General features: G+C 41.3%; 1 protein-coding gene across 3 annotated transcripts in view; it reads left to right on the forward strand.

Moving 5' to 3' along the window:
- Nucleotides 1–20,708, forward strand: part of mthfd1l (methylenetetrahydrofolate dehydrogenase (NADP+ dependent) 1 like) — a 173,562-nt gene that overhangs the window by 56,993 nt on the left and 95,861 nt on the right. For all 3 annotated transcript variants that reach the window (XM_060831051.1, XM_060831052.1, XM_060831054.1), the window contains exons 13-19: nucleotides 6,202–6,248; nucleotides 6,761–6,868; nucleotides 6,989–7,063; nucleotides 11,109–11,211; nucleotides 13,868–13,944; nucleotides 16,045–16,185; nucleotides 19,769–19,837. In XM_060831051.1, the coding sequence (XP_060687034.1) occupies nucleotides 6,202–6,248; nucleotides 6,761–6,868; nucleotides 6,989–7,063; nucleotides 11,109–11,211; nucleotides 13,868–13,944; nucleotides 16,045–16,185; nucleotides 19,769–19,837 (620 nt within the window). The remainder of the gene's footprint in view (nucleotides 1–6,201; nucleotides 6,249–6,760; nucleotides 6,869–6,988; nucleotides 7,064–11,108; nucleotides 11,212–13,867; nucleotides 13,945–16,044; nucleotides 16,186–19,768; nucleotides 19,838–20,708) is intronic.

The following is a 20,708-nucleotide window of genomic DNA, read 5'->3' on the forward strand; positions in this document are numbered from 1 at the left end:
GCATGCCCTCCTGCACACTCCATTGAACCAAGATTGATCCTCTGGGTTGATGAAAGTGGTTGAGAGGGCAACATGAGAGAGGCCATGAGGTTACAGATTGTGCTAGAGTACAATTCTGCTGCTATTGATGTCCCACAGATGCCCATTTGAATCACCTTGATCCGTAGTACTGCTGCCGAGCCACTCTTGGTAGTGGATATCGAAATTGCCAAACCAGAGTGCATTTTGTGCCCTTCTCATCCTCCATGCTTCCTCCAAGTGCTGTTCAATATGTAGGAGTATCCGTTCATCAGCTGAGGGAGGGTGGTACATGATAAACGAGGTTTGTTTGCCCATGTTTAACCTGAAGCTATGTGGCTTCATGGGACTTCGGGGTCCAAATTGAAGACTCCTAGAGCAACTCCTTCCCAACTGCATACTATTAGAGTCATAAAGATGTACAGCATGGAAACAGATCCTTCGGTCCAACCTGGCCATGCTGACCAGATATCCCAACCCAATCTAGTCCCACCTGCCAGCACCTGGCCCATATCCCTCCAAACCCTTCCTATTCATATACCCATCCTCTTTAATGTTGCAATTGTACCAGCCTCCACCACATTGTCTGGCAGCTCATTCCATACACGTACCACCCTCTGCATGAAAAAGTTGTCCCTTAGGTCTCTTTTATATCTTTCCCCTCTCACCTATGCCCTCTAGTTCTGGACTTGGTGACTCAAGGGAAAAGACTTGTCTATTTATTCTATCCGTGCCCCTCATAATTTTATAAACCTCTTTAGCGTCATCCCTCAGCTTCCGACACTACAGGGAAAACAGCCCCAACCTGTTTAGCCTCTCCCTGTAGCACAGATCCTCCAATCCTGGCAACATCCTTGTAAGTCTTTTCTGAACCCTTTCAAGTTTCACAACATCTTTCCGATGGGAAGGAGACCAGAATTGCACACAATATTCCAACAGTGGCCTAACTAATGCCCTGTAGAGCTGCAACATGACCTTCCAACTCCTGTACTCAATACTCTGACCAATAAAGGGAAGCATACCAAACGCCGCCTTCACTATCCTATCTACCTGCGACTCCACTTTCAAGGAGCTATGAATCTGCACTCCAAGGTCTCTTTGTTCAGCAACACTCCCTAGGACCCTACCATAAGTCCTGCTGAGATTTGCTTTCCCAAAATGCAGCACCTCACATTTATCTGAATTAAACTCCATCTGTCACTTCTCAGCCCATTGGCCCATTTGGTCCAGATCCTGTTGTAATCTGAGGTAACCCTCTTCGCTGTCCACCACACCTCCAATTTTGGTGTCATCTGCAAACTTACTAACTGTACCTCCTACGCTAGCATCCAAATCATTTATGTAAATGACAAAAAGTAGAGGGCCCAGCACCGATCGTTGTGTCACTCCACTGGTCTCAGGCCTCCAGTCTGAAAAACAACCCTCCACCAACATCCACTGTCTTCTGTCTTTGAGCCAGTTCTGTATCCAAATGGCTAGTTCTCCCTGTATTCCAATAGATCTAACCTTGCTAATCAGTCTCCCATGGGGAACCTTGTCGAATGCCTTACTGAAGTCCATCTCAATCACACCTACTGCTCTGCCCTCACTGATCTTCTTTGTTACTTCTTCAAAAAACTCAACCAAGTTTGTGAGACATGATTTCCCAGGCACAAAGCCACGCTGACTATCCCTAATCAGTCCTTGTCTTTCCAAATACGTTCTGGATTAGTGGGGCTAGAAAAGCACAGCAGTTCAGGCAGTATCCGAGGAGCAGCAAAACTGATGTTTCGGGCAAAAGCCCTGTATTCCTCATGAAGGGCTTTTGCCCGAAATGTTGATTTTGCTGCTCCTTGGATGCTGCCTGAACTGCTATGCTTTTCCAGCCCCACTAATCCAGAATCTGGTTTCCAGCATCTGCAGGCATTGTTTTTACCTTTCCAAATACATGTACATCCTGTCCATCAGGATTCCCTCCAACAACTTGCCCACTTCCGAGGTCAGGCCCACCGGTCTATAGTTCCCTGGCTTGTCTTTACTGCCCTTCTTAAACAGTGGCACCACGTTTGTCACCTCCAGTCTTCCGGCACCTCACCTATGACTATCGATGATACAAATATCTCAGTAAGAGGCCCAGCAATCACTCTAGCTTCCCACAGAGTTCTCAGGTACACCTGATCAGGTCCTGGGGATTTATCCACCTTTTAACCGTTTCAAGACATCCAGCAATTCCTCCTTTGTAATCTGGACATTTTGCACTATGTCACCATCTATTTCCCTACAGTCTATATCTTCCATATCCTTTTCCACAGTAAATACTGATGCAAAATATTAATTTAGTATCTCCCCCATTTTCTGTGGCTCCACACAAAGGCCACCTTGCTGATCTTTGAGGGGCCCAAATCTCTCCCCTCGTTACCCTTTTGTCCTTAACATATTTGTAAAAACCCTTTGGATTCTCCTTAATTCTATTTGCCAAAGGTATCTCATGTCCCCATTTTGCCAATCGATGTTTGGAAAGTTAAAATCCCCTACTATAATTACCCTATTATTTCTTACAGATAGCTGAGATCTCCTTACAAGTTTGTTTCTCAATTTCCCTCTGACTATTGGGGAAGGGCTCTATAATACTATCCCAATAAGGTGACCATCCCTTTCTTATTTCTCCGTTCCACCCAAATAACTTCCCTGGATGTATTTCCAGGAATATCCTCCCTCAGCACAGCTGTAATGCCACTCCCTCTCCTCTGTCACCTCCCTTTCTATCCTATCCTGGAACATTAAGCTGCCAGTCCTGCCCATCCGTGAGCCATGTTTCCGTAATTGCTATGTTATCCTAGTCCCATGTTCCTAACCATGCCCTGAGTTCATCTACCTTCCCTGTTGGGGCCCTTGCATTGACATAAATGCAGTTTAATTTATTAGTCCGATCATGACCCTGCCTGCCCTGACTGTTTGACACACTTCTGTTCTCAGCTGTACCCATCTCAGATTGAATTCTTTCCTCACTATTTCCCTGGGTCCCACCCCCCCACCTTACTAGTTTAAATCCTCCCAAGCAGTTCTAGCAAATTTCCCTGCCAGTTTATTAATCCCCTTCCAATTTAGGTGCAATCCATCTTTGTTGTACAGGTCACGTCTACCCCAAAAGAGATTCCAATGGTCCAAAAATGTGAATCCTTCTCCCATACACCAGCTCCTCAGCCATGCATTCATCTGCTCTATCTGCCTATTTATGCCCTGACTAGCTCGTAACACTGGGAGTAATCCAGATATTACTACCCTTGAGGACCTCTCTTTTTTTAAATTGCTGCCTAAACTCTCTGTAATCTCCCTTCAGAAACTCGACCTTTTCCTTTGTCCACATTGGAACCAATGATATAGAATGACCTCCTGCTGGCTCCTCTCCCCTTTTGAGAACATTCTTCACCCTCTCCGAGACATCCTTGATCCTGGCACCAGGGAAATGACACACCGTTCTGCTTTTTCTCTGCTGGCCACAGAAAGGTCTGTCTGTACCTCTGACTACAGAATCCCCTAACGCAATTGATGTCTTGGAAGCCAGTATATCTTTTGTTGCATTAGAGCCAGTCTCAATACCAGAAATTTGGCTGTTCATGCTATGTTCCCCTGAGAATCCATCACCCCCTACATTTTCCACACAGCATACCTGTTTGAAATGGGTATATCCACAAAAGACTCCTGCACTAGCTGCCTATGTCTCTTACCCTTCCTGGAATTACCCATCTATGTGACTGTATCTGAGACTCCCACCCCCCCCCACCCACCCATAACTGCCACACATCACATGCTGTTGCAAATTCCTTAAGCCCTTCTATCTCTGTCTCCAACCTATCCACTCGATCTTATAAGATTCCCATCGAACAGCATTTATGGCCATCTCCGCCATCCACTGCCATCTCCGCTGGTGGGGCAAGATATAATCATGGATGGTGATGCTGGTGTCTCGAACCTTGTCTGTAAGGTAAAATTCCATAAGTGTGACTGTCAGGTTCTTGCTTGACTAAGCTGTGAGACAGTTCTCCTGACTTTGGCACTCGCCCTCAGATGTTAGTAAGGAGGAGTTTGCACAGTTGGCAGGGCTATTTATGCTGTTGTCATTTCCAGTCCCTAGATGTGTTCCATCTAGTTTCATTTCTTTAAGACTTTCTAGCAATTTCTGTGAGTCTGAAGTAATATGTAGGCCAGACTTACAGAGAATGGCAGATTTCCTTCCCTAAGAGACATTAGAGAACCAGATGGGTTTTTCCGACAATTGGCGATGCTTTTATGGTCATTGGTAGATTCTTAAGTCTAGATATTTTTTCTGTTGTTGAATTCAGATTCCATGATCTGCCATGGTGATGTTTGGATGCAGGTCCCCAGAAATGAACTGAGTTTCTGGATTAATTCGCCTATTCCTGATGAAGGGCTTTTGCCCGAAACGTCGATTTCCCTGCTCCTTGGATGCTGCCTGACCTGACCACTCTAATCCAGTTTCTGGATTAATAGTCTAGTCCCAGTGATAAAACCATGCAAGATGACTTCCCCTGTAAGATTGCCCCTTTTTGGAAATGGTCATTGCCTGGTATTTGTGTGGTGTGAATGTTCATTGCCACTTGTTCTAATATAATCATATATTGTAGATATATAGTCAAGTTGTGGGCAGACCACCTTCTTGAATCTCTATAGCAATGCAATACACACTACTAGGGCAGTTGAATCAGCAAAGCTGATGAGAGTTTATGTTACATGGAGGCCAGATTGGGTAAGGATAGCAGTTTTGCTTTCCCAAAGGAATTTAGTGATGTCATTGGATTTTTGAGACTGTAACAGCTTTATGATAACTTACTGACGTTATCTTTTCTTTCAAGATTTAAAAGTTAATACGAAAACAAAAATTTGCTGGAAAAACGATATTTTGAGTAAAGTGACCCGTCTTCAGAACTGATAGTAGTTATGCAAAGTTGATCTTTATAACAGGGTGGGGGTTATTGGGACGGTGTAGGGGAGGAGAAGGAGTAAACAAATAGGTGGATTTGGAGCTCTGAGAGAAGGTAAGTTAGGAAGACAAAGGATGGTTGATAGTGAGCTTGGGAAAGAAAAGTTGATAATGGATACCAAGAGTAAGTGAAAATAGGTTGGCTGTGCCAAAAGCAGTCCATGCCTCGACAAGACCTGGATATAGGTGAAGAATGTGGAAGGTGGTGTTCAGGCTGTAAAATTATTGAATTTGATATTGAATCCAGAAAGCTGAGGATCCCCAAGTGGAAGATGAGGTGCTGTTCTTCTAGCTTGCAAAGCCTTGCTGGAGCGTGGCAGCCAGCCTGAGACAGAAATGTTGGCCAAGAAACAGTGGGCTGTTGAAGTGGTAAACAGCTGGAAGTTTGGGGCCATTTTTATGGACAGAGCATAGATATTCTGCGAACTGGTCATTCAGTCTAATTTTCTTCTCTCCAGTGTAGACCAGATTGTGCCAGTGAACTCTGTTAGTCTAGATTTAGTGAAGTGCAGGTAAACTGTAGCTTTACCTGGAAGATGTATGTGGAGCTTTGGATAGTGAGGAAGTAAACGGGCATCTTCAACACAGCCAGTCTAGTTTCACTAATCATGCTTCCCGTAGCTGTGTAATTTCCTTCCCTTGCTCACTATCAATCATCCCCTTGTCTGTCTAACCTTCTCCATCTCCATCTATCTGTTTACTCCTTTTGTCCCCACATTCTGTTATCAACATAAATATCACCTTTTCCAATTACTATCCGTTCTGAAGAAGCATCACTGCATATGAAATGTAAACTTTTTCTATCAATAAATACTGCCAGACCTGCTGAGTTTCTCCAGGAGTTTGTTTTTGGTTTCAGATCTTCAGCATCCACAGTTTTTTTTTGTTTTATATAAAAGTTGGCACTCTCTGTAAATTATTAGTTAAGACTAATCAGTAGTATTACATTATTGTCACTATTAGCCAGAACACAGTCTCATCCAAAAGATGATCCTTCAGCATTTTTTCACTTTTGATCTGCGAGTGCCATTAATGTCTTTGGAGTGTAGTTTGAATCAGTAACCTCTGATGTACACTACCAAGTGAAGATTTACAATTCAACCAATTAATATAACCATTCCACTTGTATGTAATGTAATTAAACAGATGGGAAGCCAGTATTGAAATTCAATATAAGTAAAGTGATGATTGTCTTTGAATAGGTGGAGCTGCAGGTGGAGGATATGCACAGGTCATCCCTATGGAAGAGGTAAAAGAACAGAAATTCTAATCATTTTCAGTTGTTCGTCAGCTGGTGTCATCCCTTTCCCATAGAGCAAAGTTATGAAGAAAACAGATTTGTATACAACATATAGAATTAGCAAAATGCAAGTTGACTATTTGACCCAGTTGAAGTTTGCTACTCTTTAACTGCATCTTGTATTTCATCCTTCCCTAATAACAGATACGTCTTTCCTCTGCTTCTTATCTAGCTTCCCCTTAAGTGTATTTGTTTTTTGTATTAACTACCACACTATAGCAAGTTCTACATTTCCATCAATCTCTTAATTTCTGATTAACTTCTTTAGTTCTTCCATATACTTTTTCATGCTTATCTACCTAACACTAAGTTTTGCAATTGATGGGAGTTGCTTAGGTACACATGATGCAATCAATGCAAAAATGAACCTGATAAAATGTGAGTTTTCAACTCATTTTCATTCATTATATTAAAATTGACTTCCATTATGTGTTTTAATCACATTGTTTCTCGCATTACAGTTTAACCTTCATCTAACCGGGGACATTCATGCAATTACAGCTGCTAATAACTTGTTGGCAGCAGCTATAGATGCAAGAATTTTGCATGAAGGCAGTCAGTCAAACCAGGTGAGCTGGGAAATTGGCTTTTTTTAATCAGCATAGTTTGACTCTAATTAGGAGTTACAATGTTTAGATTTGCAATATTAAATTAAGACAATGAAGTGTTAATTTGTGTCATCTTTCCAGGCTTTGTATAATCGTTTGGTTCCCACTATAAATGGAAAGAGAAACTTTTCTTCCATCCAGCTTGCTCGGTTAACAGTAAGTAAAGCATTTTTAATTTTCTGTCGTTACCCCAAGTTTTTAATTTTAAGTTTATTCTGTTCTGCAAACTATCATTGAACAAACAGTTTATAAGAAGTGGTACCAGGGCTGGTTGTGTATAGACTGCATTTTTATTCTCTTTGAATTTAGAAGATTTAAGGGCAATCTATTTGAAGTGTTACAAGATGTTTTGAGAAATTATTTCCTCTGGGATTCACTTGGGCTTTGTGGAATCAGGAGATGAATTACTTGCTGCAGATTTCTCAGCCTATGACCTGCTCTTAGTGTTGTCTTACTCACATGGCTGACTCAATTCAGCTTCTGGTCAGTGGTAGTTTCTGAATGTTAACCCCCAAGATGCCAACAATGAAGGATTCTGCGTAGGTAATATCATTGTAAATCAAAGGGTGATGATTATGTTTTCTGTTCGTGATGGACATTCCCTGGCACTTTTATGCCTACATGGTATTATCATGTATCAGCCCCCAACTTGGATGTTGTCCAGATCTTGTTACGTTTGCACATGTGTTGTGTCAGATGCTGAAACAGTCCAAATGTGTTGAACATCGTGCAGTCATCTTCACCTCCACCCTTATTGTTGAAGGAAGGTCATTGATGAAGTAGCTGAGGGTGTTTTGGGCCGAAGGCACCATCCTAAGGAACTCCTGCTGTGATGTTCTTTGGCCAAGATGATTGACTTCCAACAATCACAGTCCTCTTCCCTTCAACCAGTGAGAGTTTCCTCCTCAGTTTCCATTGATATCAGTTTTGCTTTGGGTCCTTGATATGCTGTCTGTCAAATCTTGCCTTGGTATTAAGGACAGTCGCCCTCTTTTTTTTTCTTCCCCCCCCCCCCCCCCCCCCCCCCCCCTCTGGAGTTCACCTCTCTTGTCACCATTTGGATCAAGGCTATAACAAGGTTCGGAGTTTAGTGGTTCTGTCGTAGCCTACACTAAGCATCAGTGAGCAGATTATTGTTGAGGGAATGGCTTTTGATAACACTGACACTATTCTTCATTTGCTGATTGAGAACAGGCATGGTAATTCACCAGGTTGCATTTGTTCTGCTTTTTGTGCACAAGATGAGCTGGATGGCTTGGCTAGGAACAAGATTAGTTTGTCAGTAATCGTACTGGAGTGAGACCCATCTTCTTTATCAATAATCTGTCCAATTTTTGTGTCACCTGCAAATTTCGCACTCTTGGTTTCCACATTTAAGTTTGCATCATTAATATATACCACAAACCGCAAGAGACATAAAACAGAGCCCTGTGGAGCACCATTGCTCCCATTTCCAAAAACATCCTTAGACCAAAGCCTTTTGTTTCCTGTCACCTGAGCCAGTTTTGAATCAAATTGACACATTCTCCCGTATTCCATACAGGTCTTTTTATTTGCTGTTTGACATGTAAGGCCTTGTCAAATATCTTATTAATATCCATGTAGACAGCATCCATTACCATACCCTCATCAATTCTCCTGGTTACTTTCTCAAAAAATTCAATTAAGTTTGGAAGACAGGGCCTTCCCAGGCTGCATGGTGGCACAGTGGTTAGCACGGCTGCCTCACTGCACCTGAGACCCGGGTTCAATTCCCGACTCAGGTGACTGACTGTGTGGAGTTTGCACGTTCTCCCCGTGTCTGCGTGGGTTTCCTTCAGGTTCTCCGGTTTCCTCCCACAGTCCAAAGATGTGCAGGTCAGGTGAATTGGCCGTGCTAAATTGCCCGTAGTGTTAGGTAAGGGGTAAATGTAGGGGTATGGGTGGGTTGCGCTTCGGCGGGTCGGTGTGGACTTGTTGGGCCGAAGGGTCTGTTTCCACACTAAGTCTAATCTAATCTAATCTAAATCTAAAATCATGGTGCATATTTCTGATTAATCAGTTTCTGTCCAAGTAACAATTAATCTTGTGTCTCAATATCAATCCTGGTAATTTGTCTATCACTAAAGTCAGACTGACTGCTCTATAATCATTTGGCCCATCCATTTTAAATTATGGTACATGAAACAAGTCATTGCAAGCAGGTTCTCCCACATTACAGGTGAGTAAAGTGATGCACGTTAGCTTGTATAATGTAATTATATTTATTTCCACACCCTTTTTACTTTATGTTCATTTTCTTACTATTAAAAGGAATACTTTTTGTACATCTGGCACATCATAGAACTGATCCTGGACATTTTGGACCAATTGCAAAGAAGAGTTTTTTTTTTGAATATTTGTATTTATTTTACATGGAAGATTCACAGGAAAGGCTTGTTAGGTAGTCCTGTGTGAATATGCTATCTGATAAATTGTTGTGGTTCTGTTCACCGAGCTGGGAATTTGTGTTGTAGACGTTTCGTCCCCTGTCTAGGTGACATCCTCAGTGCTTGGGAGCCTCCTGTGAAGCGCTTCTGTGATGTTTCCTCTGACATTTATTTTGGTTTGTCTGTGCCGCTTCCGCTTGTCAGTTCCAGCTGACCGCTGCAGTGGTCGGTATATTGGGTCCAGGTTGATATGTTTGTTGATGGAATCTGTGGATGAGTGCCATGTCTCTAGGAATTCCCTGGCTGTTCTCTGTTTGGCTTGTCCTATAATAGTAGTGTTGTCCCAGTCAAACTCCTGTTGCTTGTCAGGACCCAAGCTACAAATCGTCTCACAAACTTTGATCTGATAAATTGCCTGATAGATGACACCCCATGTATTGTTTCTTTTAGCGTCTGTGAATTAAACTGAACTGATCGTTCCTAGGAAGGAAATATTGTTCTTGGAGTGGATACATTACATATTCAGCACAATGGTAAAAACCAAAAGAACTGTGGATGCTGAAAATCCGAAACAAAAACAGAAATTGCTGGAAAAGCTCAGCAGATCTGGCAGCATCTGTGGAGTGAAATCAGAGTTAACGTTTCACATCCAGAGACTCTTCCTCAGAACTGATGGTAGCTAAGAATAAGTTGCTCTTTATGCAGAAGATAGAATAGGGGGAGGGAGGTCAGGAGCAAACAATAGGTGGGGATAGAGCCCAAAGCGAGGAGAAGAATTGAATCGACAAAGGACTGGATAATGATCAGCAGAGGAGGATGAATAGCTACTAATGGGGACTCCTTTGTCTGTCTAACTGTTCTTCTCTCTCTTTCTTTTGGCTCCATCTCCACCTATCATTAACTCTTTACCTTCTCCTCCCACTCTAATTTCTGTGTAAAAAAAAACAACTTTTTCCTAGTTACCATCAATTCTGAGGAATGGTCACTGGACCTGAAGTGTTAATTCTGATTCATCTCCACAGATGCTGCCAGATCTGCTGAGCTTCTTCAGTACAATGGTAACATGGACTCAAAGGACTATGATGGCAAGATGCAGAGTATGAGCTTGTATTCCTTGAGCATAGGAACCTACAAAGTGATTTAATGATATTTCAAATTCTCCAAAACATTTGCTGAGCTAGTTAGGCAAGTTTATTCATTCCCTGCAAGTCCACAACAGTGAGACACAACCTTTAGAGCTAGGTTTTTCGGGGCTGATAGTAGACACCAGTGTCATTCAAGGAATGCTTTCTCCCAGAAAACTGTTGAGTCTAGTTACTTGAAAAGTTCAAGCCTGAGACTGACTGACTGACTGCCTGACAGATTCCTGTTAGATATTGACATTATAATATCTGAAAGCAAGATGAATAAATAGTTTTATAGTAAAGATCATATATGATCTGTTCAATGTCAGATCCGGGTTAAGGGATTTCATTGTGCTCTCATGTTCCAGCTGTGATACAAATTCTATGTTGATATGGTACAGCCCATCAGATAGGACTTATCCCACGCCTTGTCCTAATAAATTGAATTTTAACTTGTAATACTAGTTCAAACATCGTGGTTAAATATAATAATCTGTTCCATTTACTTTGTGACTGGAGCTGAACTGATTTTAGTTATAATGTACACCTGATTGCTTTTTGAATTTCTGTCAATTAGGTTTTGTGTAAAGAAAAAATGCTTACACATGGTAGACACACTGATCTATGACAATCAGCTGAGTTTCACAATATTTCTCTTTTCCACTGCAGCGACTGGGGATCCAGAAAAAGGACCCTTGCCAGTTGGCACCAGAAGAAATCTCAAAATTTGTTCGTTTGGACATTGATCCATCTACAATTACCTGGCAACGAGGTGAGAGATGTTTTAAAAGCTAACATAAATTTTTTGTTTAATCAGAGACCGGTGAAATGATGAAGGAAGAATTATCTCATTTTGTGAAATGATTTACTAGCTTTAAAATCAAAGGAGAAATCCATTAGGTTGGTGATTGGAAATGCTGAGTAACTATTATCCCAGTATGTATCAGCCCTCAACTGTATGAATGGGAGGAAAATCCAGCAAATAGACTGTGAAATGATCCAAAGTGCAAGCTTTGTAGCTCAGATTAAGATTTAGGGTGTAGGTTTGTTCACTGAACAGAAGGGACTACATCGAGAAAGTCAATGCACTACTTGCAGACACCAATACCTACCAACAGGTGGCGCTAGACCCGACTCCACAACTAGGAAGCAAAATTACATATCTCCTAAGAAAATTACACAGTTCTGGACAATTAAACAAGACAGAATTCCAGAAAATGAAACCCAACGGCACCAACACCCCACGATTCTACAGACTACCAAAAATCCATAAACCAGGAGCCCCCCCCCTCAGACCTATAGTCGCACTACCCGGAACACCAACTTAGACTGGCCAAAGAACTACACACAATACTGAAATACCTAGAAGAAGAGTCACAGCACTCCATCCACTCCACCCAGGAATTCCTAAAAATCATCAAAAACACCAAAATAGAGGAAGACGAAACAATGATCTCATTCGACGTAACAGCACTGTTCACCTCCATCAACATCGACCTGGCAAAGGAAACACTTACCACCCTTTTAGAAGAGACCATCACACAAACACCAACCACCATCAATCACATTACCAACGAAAACATCATGAAGCTAGTGGACCTGTGCCTCACCACCCACTTCACTTTCAACAACATAGTCTACAAACAAACCAATGGCACACCCATGGGATCTCCACCATCAGGATTCCTAGCAGAAGCAGTAATGCAAAGACTAGAACAAACAGCCCTACCAACTATCAAACCAAAAATCTGGGTCTGCTACGTAGATGACACATTTGTCATCACAAAACAAAACAAGATAGAGACATTTAACATCAACAACACCCTCACAGGCATAAAGTTCGCCAAGGTGGAAGAAACCGACTACAAACTTGCATTCCTGGATGTCACAATCGAAAGAAAGGACAACGGAGAACTACAAACCCGCGTATACAGAAAACCGCCAAACACTGACCAAATACAGTGACTGACTACACCAGCAACCATCCCAACACACACAAACAAAGCTGTGTCAGAACGCTATTCCATCAAGCCACCACACACTGCAGCACAGACGAACTACGCAAAACAGAGGAGAACCACTTTTACAACGTATTCAAGAAGAACGGATACTCAAAAAATACAGGTGCGCAGATTCCTCGAGAACAAACCACAACAAGGCAGACCAAACACAGCCAGAAACTCTAACCACCATACCATACATCAAAGAAATTTCAGAAATGACAGCCAGACTACTAAGACCCCTCGGAATCCTAGTAGCACACAAACCCACCAACACTCTCAAACAAAAACTAACAAACTTAAAAGACCCAGTGCATCCCATGGACAAAACCAATGTCATCTACAAAATTCCATGCAAGGACTGTCACAAACACTACACAGGACAAACAGGAAGAAAGTTAGCCACCAGGATACATGAACACCAGCTAGCCACAAAAAGACATGACCCTCTCTCCCTCGTAGTCCTACACACGGATGAAAAAACCACCATTTCGGCTGTGACAACACATCTATCCTGGGACAGGCTAAGCAAAGGCATGCCAGAAAATTCTTAGAGGCCATCTATCAACCCCTCAGAAAACGAACAAGAAATTACATCACCACAAAACCCTAGGAACCCCATCCAGGAGAAAGATATAAATAGAAAGCAGGAGACAACAGCTTCGCTTCACTTGGAGGTCGCCACTGATGATGTTACCTGGCCAGGTAATGAAACATCTGGATATCTAACCTACAGCTCTGCAAGCAAACCTACACTCATGATCCAAAGTACTTGACAGCTGCTGACGTACTCTGAAGACGAATTACTACTAAAATAAAGGAAATATTTTTTCAATTTGTATAGAGTTGGATTCTATAAACATCCAATTGCCAATGACTAGATCATGTATTTAGTGGTGCTGGCAGAGGAATAAATACTTGCCAAGACCTGGAAAGAACACTTCCTTAAACTACCATTATGGGATCTTTTACATCTATCTGAGACAGATATTGTGTACTATCCTGTATACTGCCCAGCTCAATCATCTCTTGGGTGGCCTTACCAACTCCCTGCTATCTCTCCCTCTCCCCCTCTCTCCTCTGTGTCTCTGTTTGTCTATCTGTGTGTCTGTTTCTTCTTGCTTTTATTTCTCCCTTGCGCACGCTCTCTCGTGCTCTCTCTCACTCCACTTCCCTTGCTCCCTTTCTCCATCATACCCTCCTCTCATCACCCCCACTCACTCCCTCCCAGCTCTCACTCACCTGCAAGTCCACCCCCTCGTTTGCTTGCCCTCCCCCTAACGTGACAGCCATCACTCCCTTCCTTCCATCCTTCCTTCCCTCCCTCTCCGTTTTTCCCCCACCCCATACTTTCATTCAAGCCTTCCACATTAACTCTTTACCTGGTTCTATCCCTTAAGTTGTATTTGTAAATTTTTTTCCCCCCAGTGCTTGATACAAATGATCGTTTCTTGAGGAAAATAACAATTGGGCAGTCAAATACAGAGAAAGGATTTGCTCGCGAGGTATGGACTGTTTTACGTTTTTTTTTGCATGCTAATCATGAACTATACTAACTTTGAGTCGTGACAATTAAAATATCTTTGTATTTATTGGAAACATTGGGTAATTAAGGCAGTGGATGGAATGAGCTGGTCCCATTTTAGCTGCTTCTGACACACACTCACACTCACAGGTTGCCCATGCAAGTGCCCTTACCAAGGCTATGTACCAGGTGGACTTTCTCCAATGATGCAACTGATCCTGACTTCAGGTTTTGAAGTCTACCCACTCTGCACCCTGTTGGTAAGGGGCCATCTTCACTGGCTGAGGGTTCACTATTTCTTGACTCTGGAAGTGGTGAGAGGCATAATGTTACCCAATTCTCTACCTGCATCTGCACCTAAAGTTGAACCAGCTGTGCGCTATCAGAGTCTTGGCAGAAAAGAAACACTGCAAGATAACCAGTGATTATTCTTGTTTGTTTTAAGACTTGGTGTTTTCTCAGAGATGCAAGGAAAATACTTCAAATCATTCTTGGGCATAGTAGTCTATGTACTAAGTGCACTCATTAGGATCAGTGTACTTGGTGTTTGTTGATCAGTTTAGATATGGTAGACTGAAGGGCCTTTTTCTATGCCGTATGACACTATCTTGATTAAGGCTTGGCAGAATTCCTAACAAACTGCACAACGTGTGATTAACACTGCCACCAACTGGCTACAAATTAAATGTTATTAGGTTGTTACAGAACAGTTGATGGAAAAAGAAAGCCCAACATAAGGGTAAGGTTTACACATCTGTGGAGAGAGAGGAAAGTGAGTTGGGGTAAGTGGACAGCTCTCTTAAGGAGCTGGCATGGGATTTATGGGCCAAATGGCCTCCTATGTTGTAAAATGTGGTGATTAATTTAAATCCAGCTGTCCCATGGAGACTAGTTAGATTCCAACCTAGTGTCTGTTCATACTTCTCCTAATTTTACAATTCACTATCTTTATGGCATAAAGCTTGTTGAGGTGCCAAATGGACATTTGATCAAAGCTTTCCCGTTTTTTGGGCAGTGTTTTGATTAGATGGATCTCTCCAGGGTGTTATATCTGTATGAAGATCAGACAATATGTGGATAAATGAAGGCAGCCAATCTGTTTGGGAAATGGCTTTAACTGCCCTCAAATCGAGAGTCACTATAGCATAGGAATCATTTGGTCTATTACGTTCACATTGATTATCTGTAAGGCATTATTAGTGTATTTAAGATTAGTGAATACACTATTTTTCCCATTCCCTGCTTTATACTCTCAGTCCTGCTACTCTGTTTCCCTCTTTTGATATCCTCCAACTCTTCTGCATTTCCTAACCAAAACATTAAATATGTGCCCCTTACGTCTTTGTGCAATGAGCTAATGGCAACAGCTTTTCATGGTCCACTTGTCTAAACCTGCCATAATCTTGTATTCCCTTGTATTAAAATTTTCCTTTGATCTCCCTTGGACAATAACTTGTTTTGTGTTATCATAGAAAAACTACACAGACAGAAAAACTGTGATCTGAAATTAGGTGATAATATAGTCATGGGGATAGATGAAATTAAAATACTGATCAAGCATGATCTAATTGAATCGTAGATTAGGCTTGAGAGGGTTGATTGTCAGGAGGACAGTTAGTTATAATGAATGTCACAGTTTTTAAAAAAATCAGTGTATTGAACATGTTAAGACATACGTATTGGGGTACGGGGGACTTGAGCCTGTATCTTTGGTCCACAAGGCACCGCTGCAGCATTAAAGAGTTTGAATTTAAAAAGATTACAGTTTGGGAATTGATCATGATAACTATTACAAAACAAAATGAGGACTGAATCTGTGACTTTAAAAGTAATGACTCAACAATGTCACCTTGCCTTGCATTGAGTTATTCCCTGGTACATAATCTCAGTATATTTTGCCATGGATTCCTCTCCCTCTCCTGAGTTCAGCAAATTGATTGTTGTAAGTCTACAGATTAAAAACGAACAGGAATGGCTGCAGATGAACAAAATAAAACCAGTTTAACTGATTCTATTCGATCAGATATACTGTAGCTGGTATGATCTTGAGTTGTTCTAACTTGTCTTTCTTCTCATGAAGGCTCAGTTTGATATTGCTGTTGCCAGTGAAATCATGGCAATCCTTGCCCTGACCAATGGCCTGGCTGATATGAAAACTCGGCTTGGTAAAATTGTGGTAGCCAATGACCGGAAAGGACAACCAGTTACTGCAGAAGATCTGGTATGTACCAATGGGGTTGTCATTTATATATAAATATCCAGGCATTTGACTATATGCAAGGGAGGTGATAATGCCAGATTACAAAGGTTAGCTCTGTAATTTGTCATTGGAAAGAAGTCATTTCTGAATGAACTCAGTTTCTGGATCTGGTGGACGAAAGGAATGGGGACTTGTGTTTACATAGCACCTTTTTATATACTAGGGGAAACTCCAAGACACTTTACAGCTAATACTGTAGTTATTATTCTAATGTAGAAAATGTGGTAATCAGTTTGCCTACCAAGCTCCCACAAACAGCAAAGCAATAATGAACATATTATTTGTTTGAATAATTTTTTTGAGGGATAAATATTGGCTAGCACAGCAAGTAGCATTCCTCGTACCTTTTACGATATAGTGCTATGGAATCTTTCACATCCTCTTCTTCCAGGCGGAGGGTCTCAGTCTAATGTTTCATCCAAATGTTGGTGCCTCTGACAGTGTTTTACTCCCATGGCACTTCCAGCCTAGATTAGCCATTAAATCTAGAGTGTTAGTTAAACCCATATCACTTTGACATGGAGGTAGGTGTTTTTTTACAACTGAGCCAATTTGAAACTAAAAAAGGTTGTCTTCTCTTAACATATTTAATGTATTAATGTATTCTCCAGATTGTAATGAACTTGCTGTTTGTGTTCCAAATAATTAAATGATCCTCTTAAATACAGAATAGTTTGACTCCAGCAGGATATGTTGTCAGTGGTGACTTTTCTTGATTTGGAGATGCTGGTGTTGGACTGGGGTGTACAAAGCTAAAAATCATACAACACCAGGTTATAGTCCAGGAGAAGCACTTGACGTCTTATTACCATTTCCTTGATATGACATGATGTTAGTGTAGTCCCCCTCATGATTCCTGTCTGAATCGGCTTCTGCAAATATATACATTACAATTAGAAATAGGCTGATGTACAGAATGCTATTTGAATGCTTTTAAATGTGGTCATTTACCAGTAAAATGCTGCTAAACCATCACTGTTATTACCATTTCTATTGTTGGTTATATTGAGGGTTAAAAATGCAGAAGTTTGATTTCAGTTACGGTGGATTCAAGTTTATTGTATTTCAGTATTTTCTATGCCTGTGTGCGCTTACAATTAATGCTTTTGAACCAGTCACAAGAGGCAAGAAGAAGAAAGCCTTTAGGTTGCTATGAAGATAATTACTGCTATTGACCTGTTCCAATTACCTGTTGGACTATAACCTGGTGTTGTGTGATTTGTGACTTTTCATGTTTACTTAAATTCAGTATTTTTCTTAACCTTAAAAGAAAGTCAAGCACCATCAGAAAATACTTTCAATGGCAATTAACATTAAATTCACCAACTTCCAAACTTCCCCCACCCCCATCTTATCCTAAGCCCAGGTCTCCCCCTCCACTCCTCCCTGTTAACCTGATCCTACCTGTCCATCTTCTTTCCTTCCCACCTATCTGCTCCACCCTTCTTACTGACCAATTACAATTACCTCCCACCCTCTTTCCCCCAACCCCACCCACTCCCATTATTTATTCTGCAACTCCCTTCCCTCCCCCAGTCTTGATGAAAGGTTCTGACCTAAAATGTTGACTCCCTTTCTCCTCTGCTGCTTGACATGCTATGCTTTTGCAGCTCCACTCTGATCCTCCAGCTCCTGCAGTTCTCACTATTTTCAGCACTGAAGTCTGACTGACTGAAGATTAATACTTTTGGAATCCCATCAATTTTTATTTCTTTGTAGACTCTCAAAGCTTGGAGCTTTGTACCTCTGTTGAGGGGTTGTTCATTTGCTGAAAGGTTGGTGGGAGGGAAGAAACCGCTATTATAGAACATATCTTCCCAACCTCTACTTGCCTCCAGCCCCTCAAGATCTCAGGATTCTGTCAACCCTGGCCTTTTACACATCCCTCATGTTTAATTTTTCCACTATTGGTGGCTCTGCCTCTGCTTCTAAAGTCTGGAATTCCCTTCTATCCCTCTGACTTGTCTGTTTCTAAGACAGTACATTAATATTCCCTCTAAACTTCTGTATCCATTATTTTATGACTCATTTGACTCTGCTTCCATTTTTGTCTGCCTGATCACGTGTATTTAAAATCCCATGACACTATTTTGTAGAAACATAGATAATTCGAGCAGGAATGGGCCATTAAGCACTTCAAGTTTGCTCCACCATTCAATATGATCATGGCTGAATATCCAATTCAGTACCCTGTTCTCACTTTCTCTCCATCCCCTTTGGCCTCTTTATCCCTAAAAACTATACCTAACTATTTCTTGAAAACTTTCAATGTTTTGGTGTCAGCTGTATTCTGTATAAAGGATTTCATCGGCTCACCACTCATTGTCTCAGTACTAAATGGCCTATCCTGTATCCTTAAACTGTGACCCTGCTTTTACAAAGGAAAGAATAACAGACACGACCTTAATGCTATTTTATTTTTTAAAAAGTTGCTGCTGACAGTGTAGTCCTGCCTGTGTACTTCACTGAAGTGTAGCTTTGCATTGGTTTCTAGAGGTGGATTGGAAACCATGTCCTGCTAACTCAGGAGAGTGTGCTACTGGCTCAGCTATGACTGGCTTTGCAGTGCTGGCAGTGGCTGGATGGTAGAATTCACCACAATTCATTGGTTTGCTTCTGTCAGTATGGCTAGTCAGTTGTTCACCCATGAGCTGCTGGAGTTCTGCAATGTTGTTCACTCTTTTCACTTTAGATTCTTCTGCTCTCTGCTTCCGAATTCCAGATTTTCATTAGATAGGTTAAGCCACGTAAAGGACAGTGCAAAAATCAGTTGCCTTAGAGCTCTGTAGCATGGAAACAGACCCTTTGGTCCAACTCGTCCATGCTGACCAGATGTCCTAAATTAATTTATTCCCAGCACCCGGCCCATATGCCCTAGATCCTTCATATTCATATACCTATTCAAATACCTTTTAAATGTGTCATTTCCCACGTGGTCACTGCTTTGTGTCTCATCCTCCTTTTTAAAGTGCCATTGGTTTGATTGCTTTTGCTTTTCAAAGTTCCAAAATAATGCATAGCTTATAAAAACAGTAATTACTACTCCCAGGATTCAAGGAAATCCACTCCAACACTGATCCCGAGGGGACTTGAATGAGTTGATGTGGAAAAGCTAGAACTAGGGGTTATAGTTTAAAATAAAACCCACCTGCTCATTTAAAACAAAAACGAATAAACTTTTTACCTCTCGGAGGGTTGAGGGTTTTTGGAACTCCCCTCCTCAAATTTGAGTGCAGTTGCGTTGATGAGAGATTGGAATCCCTATAACGGTCTAACTGGATAAGAATGCAGATTTCATCATTCTTAAGAGCAAGTGAACCAATTGAGTTTGTAGAAAATTCACAGTTGCATGGTATTGTTTCTGATAATTGACTCCATTTCCAGATTGATTTTTGTAGACCGATTTCAAATTCTCAAGCTATAAATGCAGAACTTGAACTTGTTTGTTGGATAAGTAGTCCATATCTGAGAATTTCTGTCTACTTTTGTCCACCTGAAGACCACACTTTTTTTAATATGTAATTTCTATGCTATTTTTGTGCAGGGGGTTAGTGGTGCACTAGCCGTTCTGATGAAAGATGCTCTCAAACCAACCTTGATGCAAACTCTGGAGGTAAGAACATTAAGAACGCTCATAGATCTAATGCCAGGAGGGCCTCCCCACTGAGTTAGGAAAAGAATCAACATGTATTTAGATAATGCCTTTCCTTATCTAGGATGTAACTGGCCAGTTAACTCATTTTGAAGTGAAATCACTATTCTAACACAGGATTTCAACAGCCAATTTGTGCACAATGTGGTCGCTCAAACAGCAATGGGGTAATGGTTAAATAATTTGGTTTTAGTGAAGTTGGCTGAGGGATAAATTTTGGCCTGGACTCTGGGAGAAATATACTGTTGTTCTTTGAATAATGTCAATGAAACTTCTATGTTCACCTAAAAAAAGAAAAGTCAGCTTGCCATCTTAAAAGGCAGTGCAGTGCTCAGTACTGCACCAGTAGTATGAATCCAAATTATATTGTCAAGATCCTTCCATAAATTTGAATTCTGACTTTCTGACTCCAAGCTGAGAGTTCTTAGTTTGAGCAATGATTAACAGCTAATAAGGTACATGGTTAGACCATTTCTCTCTGAGACCATTCTGCTATTTAGTCACGCCATGGTTATTCTGTGTCTCAAGTCTTTTTATTCATCTTTGTTCCATACTCAGCAAAAATCTGCCTTCATAAGAATTAGTATTAGATTTTATTGTCACATGAACTCAAGTATACGAATACAGGAGCACAGTGAAAAGTGTACAAAGTGGCCATTCTCCAGTTCCATGTTGGTTACAAGACCAGAATTTAAAAAACATTAAAAAAAATCCAAACAGTAAGTAAATGTACAGATCTTAAAGTGTAAAACCTTTTCTGCATACAGATGTTTGGAATGCTCAGCCATCAAGGCAGGCAGCCAAGCCTACTCACAGCCTGAAGTCTAGGTCA

The sequence above is a fragment of the Hemiscyllium ocellatum genome, chromosome 10, assembly GCF_020745735.1.
Source record: "Hemiscyllium ocellatum isolate sHemOce1 chromosome 10, sHemOce1.pat.X.cur, whole genome shotgun sequence".
NCBI classification, from domain to species: Eukaryota; Metazoa; Chordata; class Chondrichthyes; order Orectolobiformes; family Hemiscylliidae; genus Hemiscyllium; species Hemiscyllium ocellatum.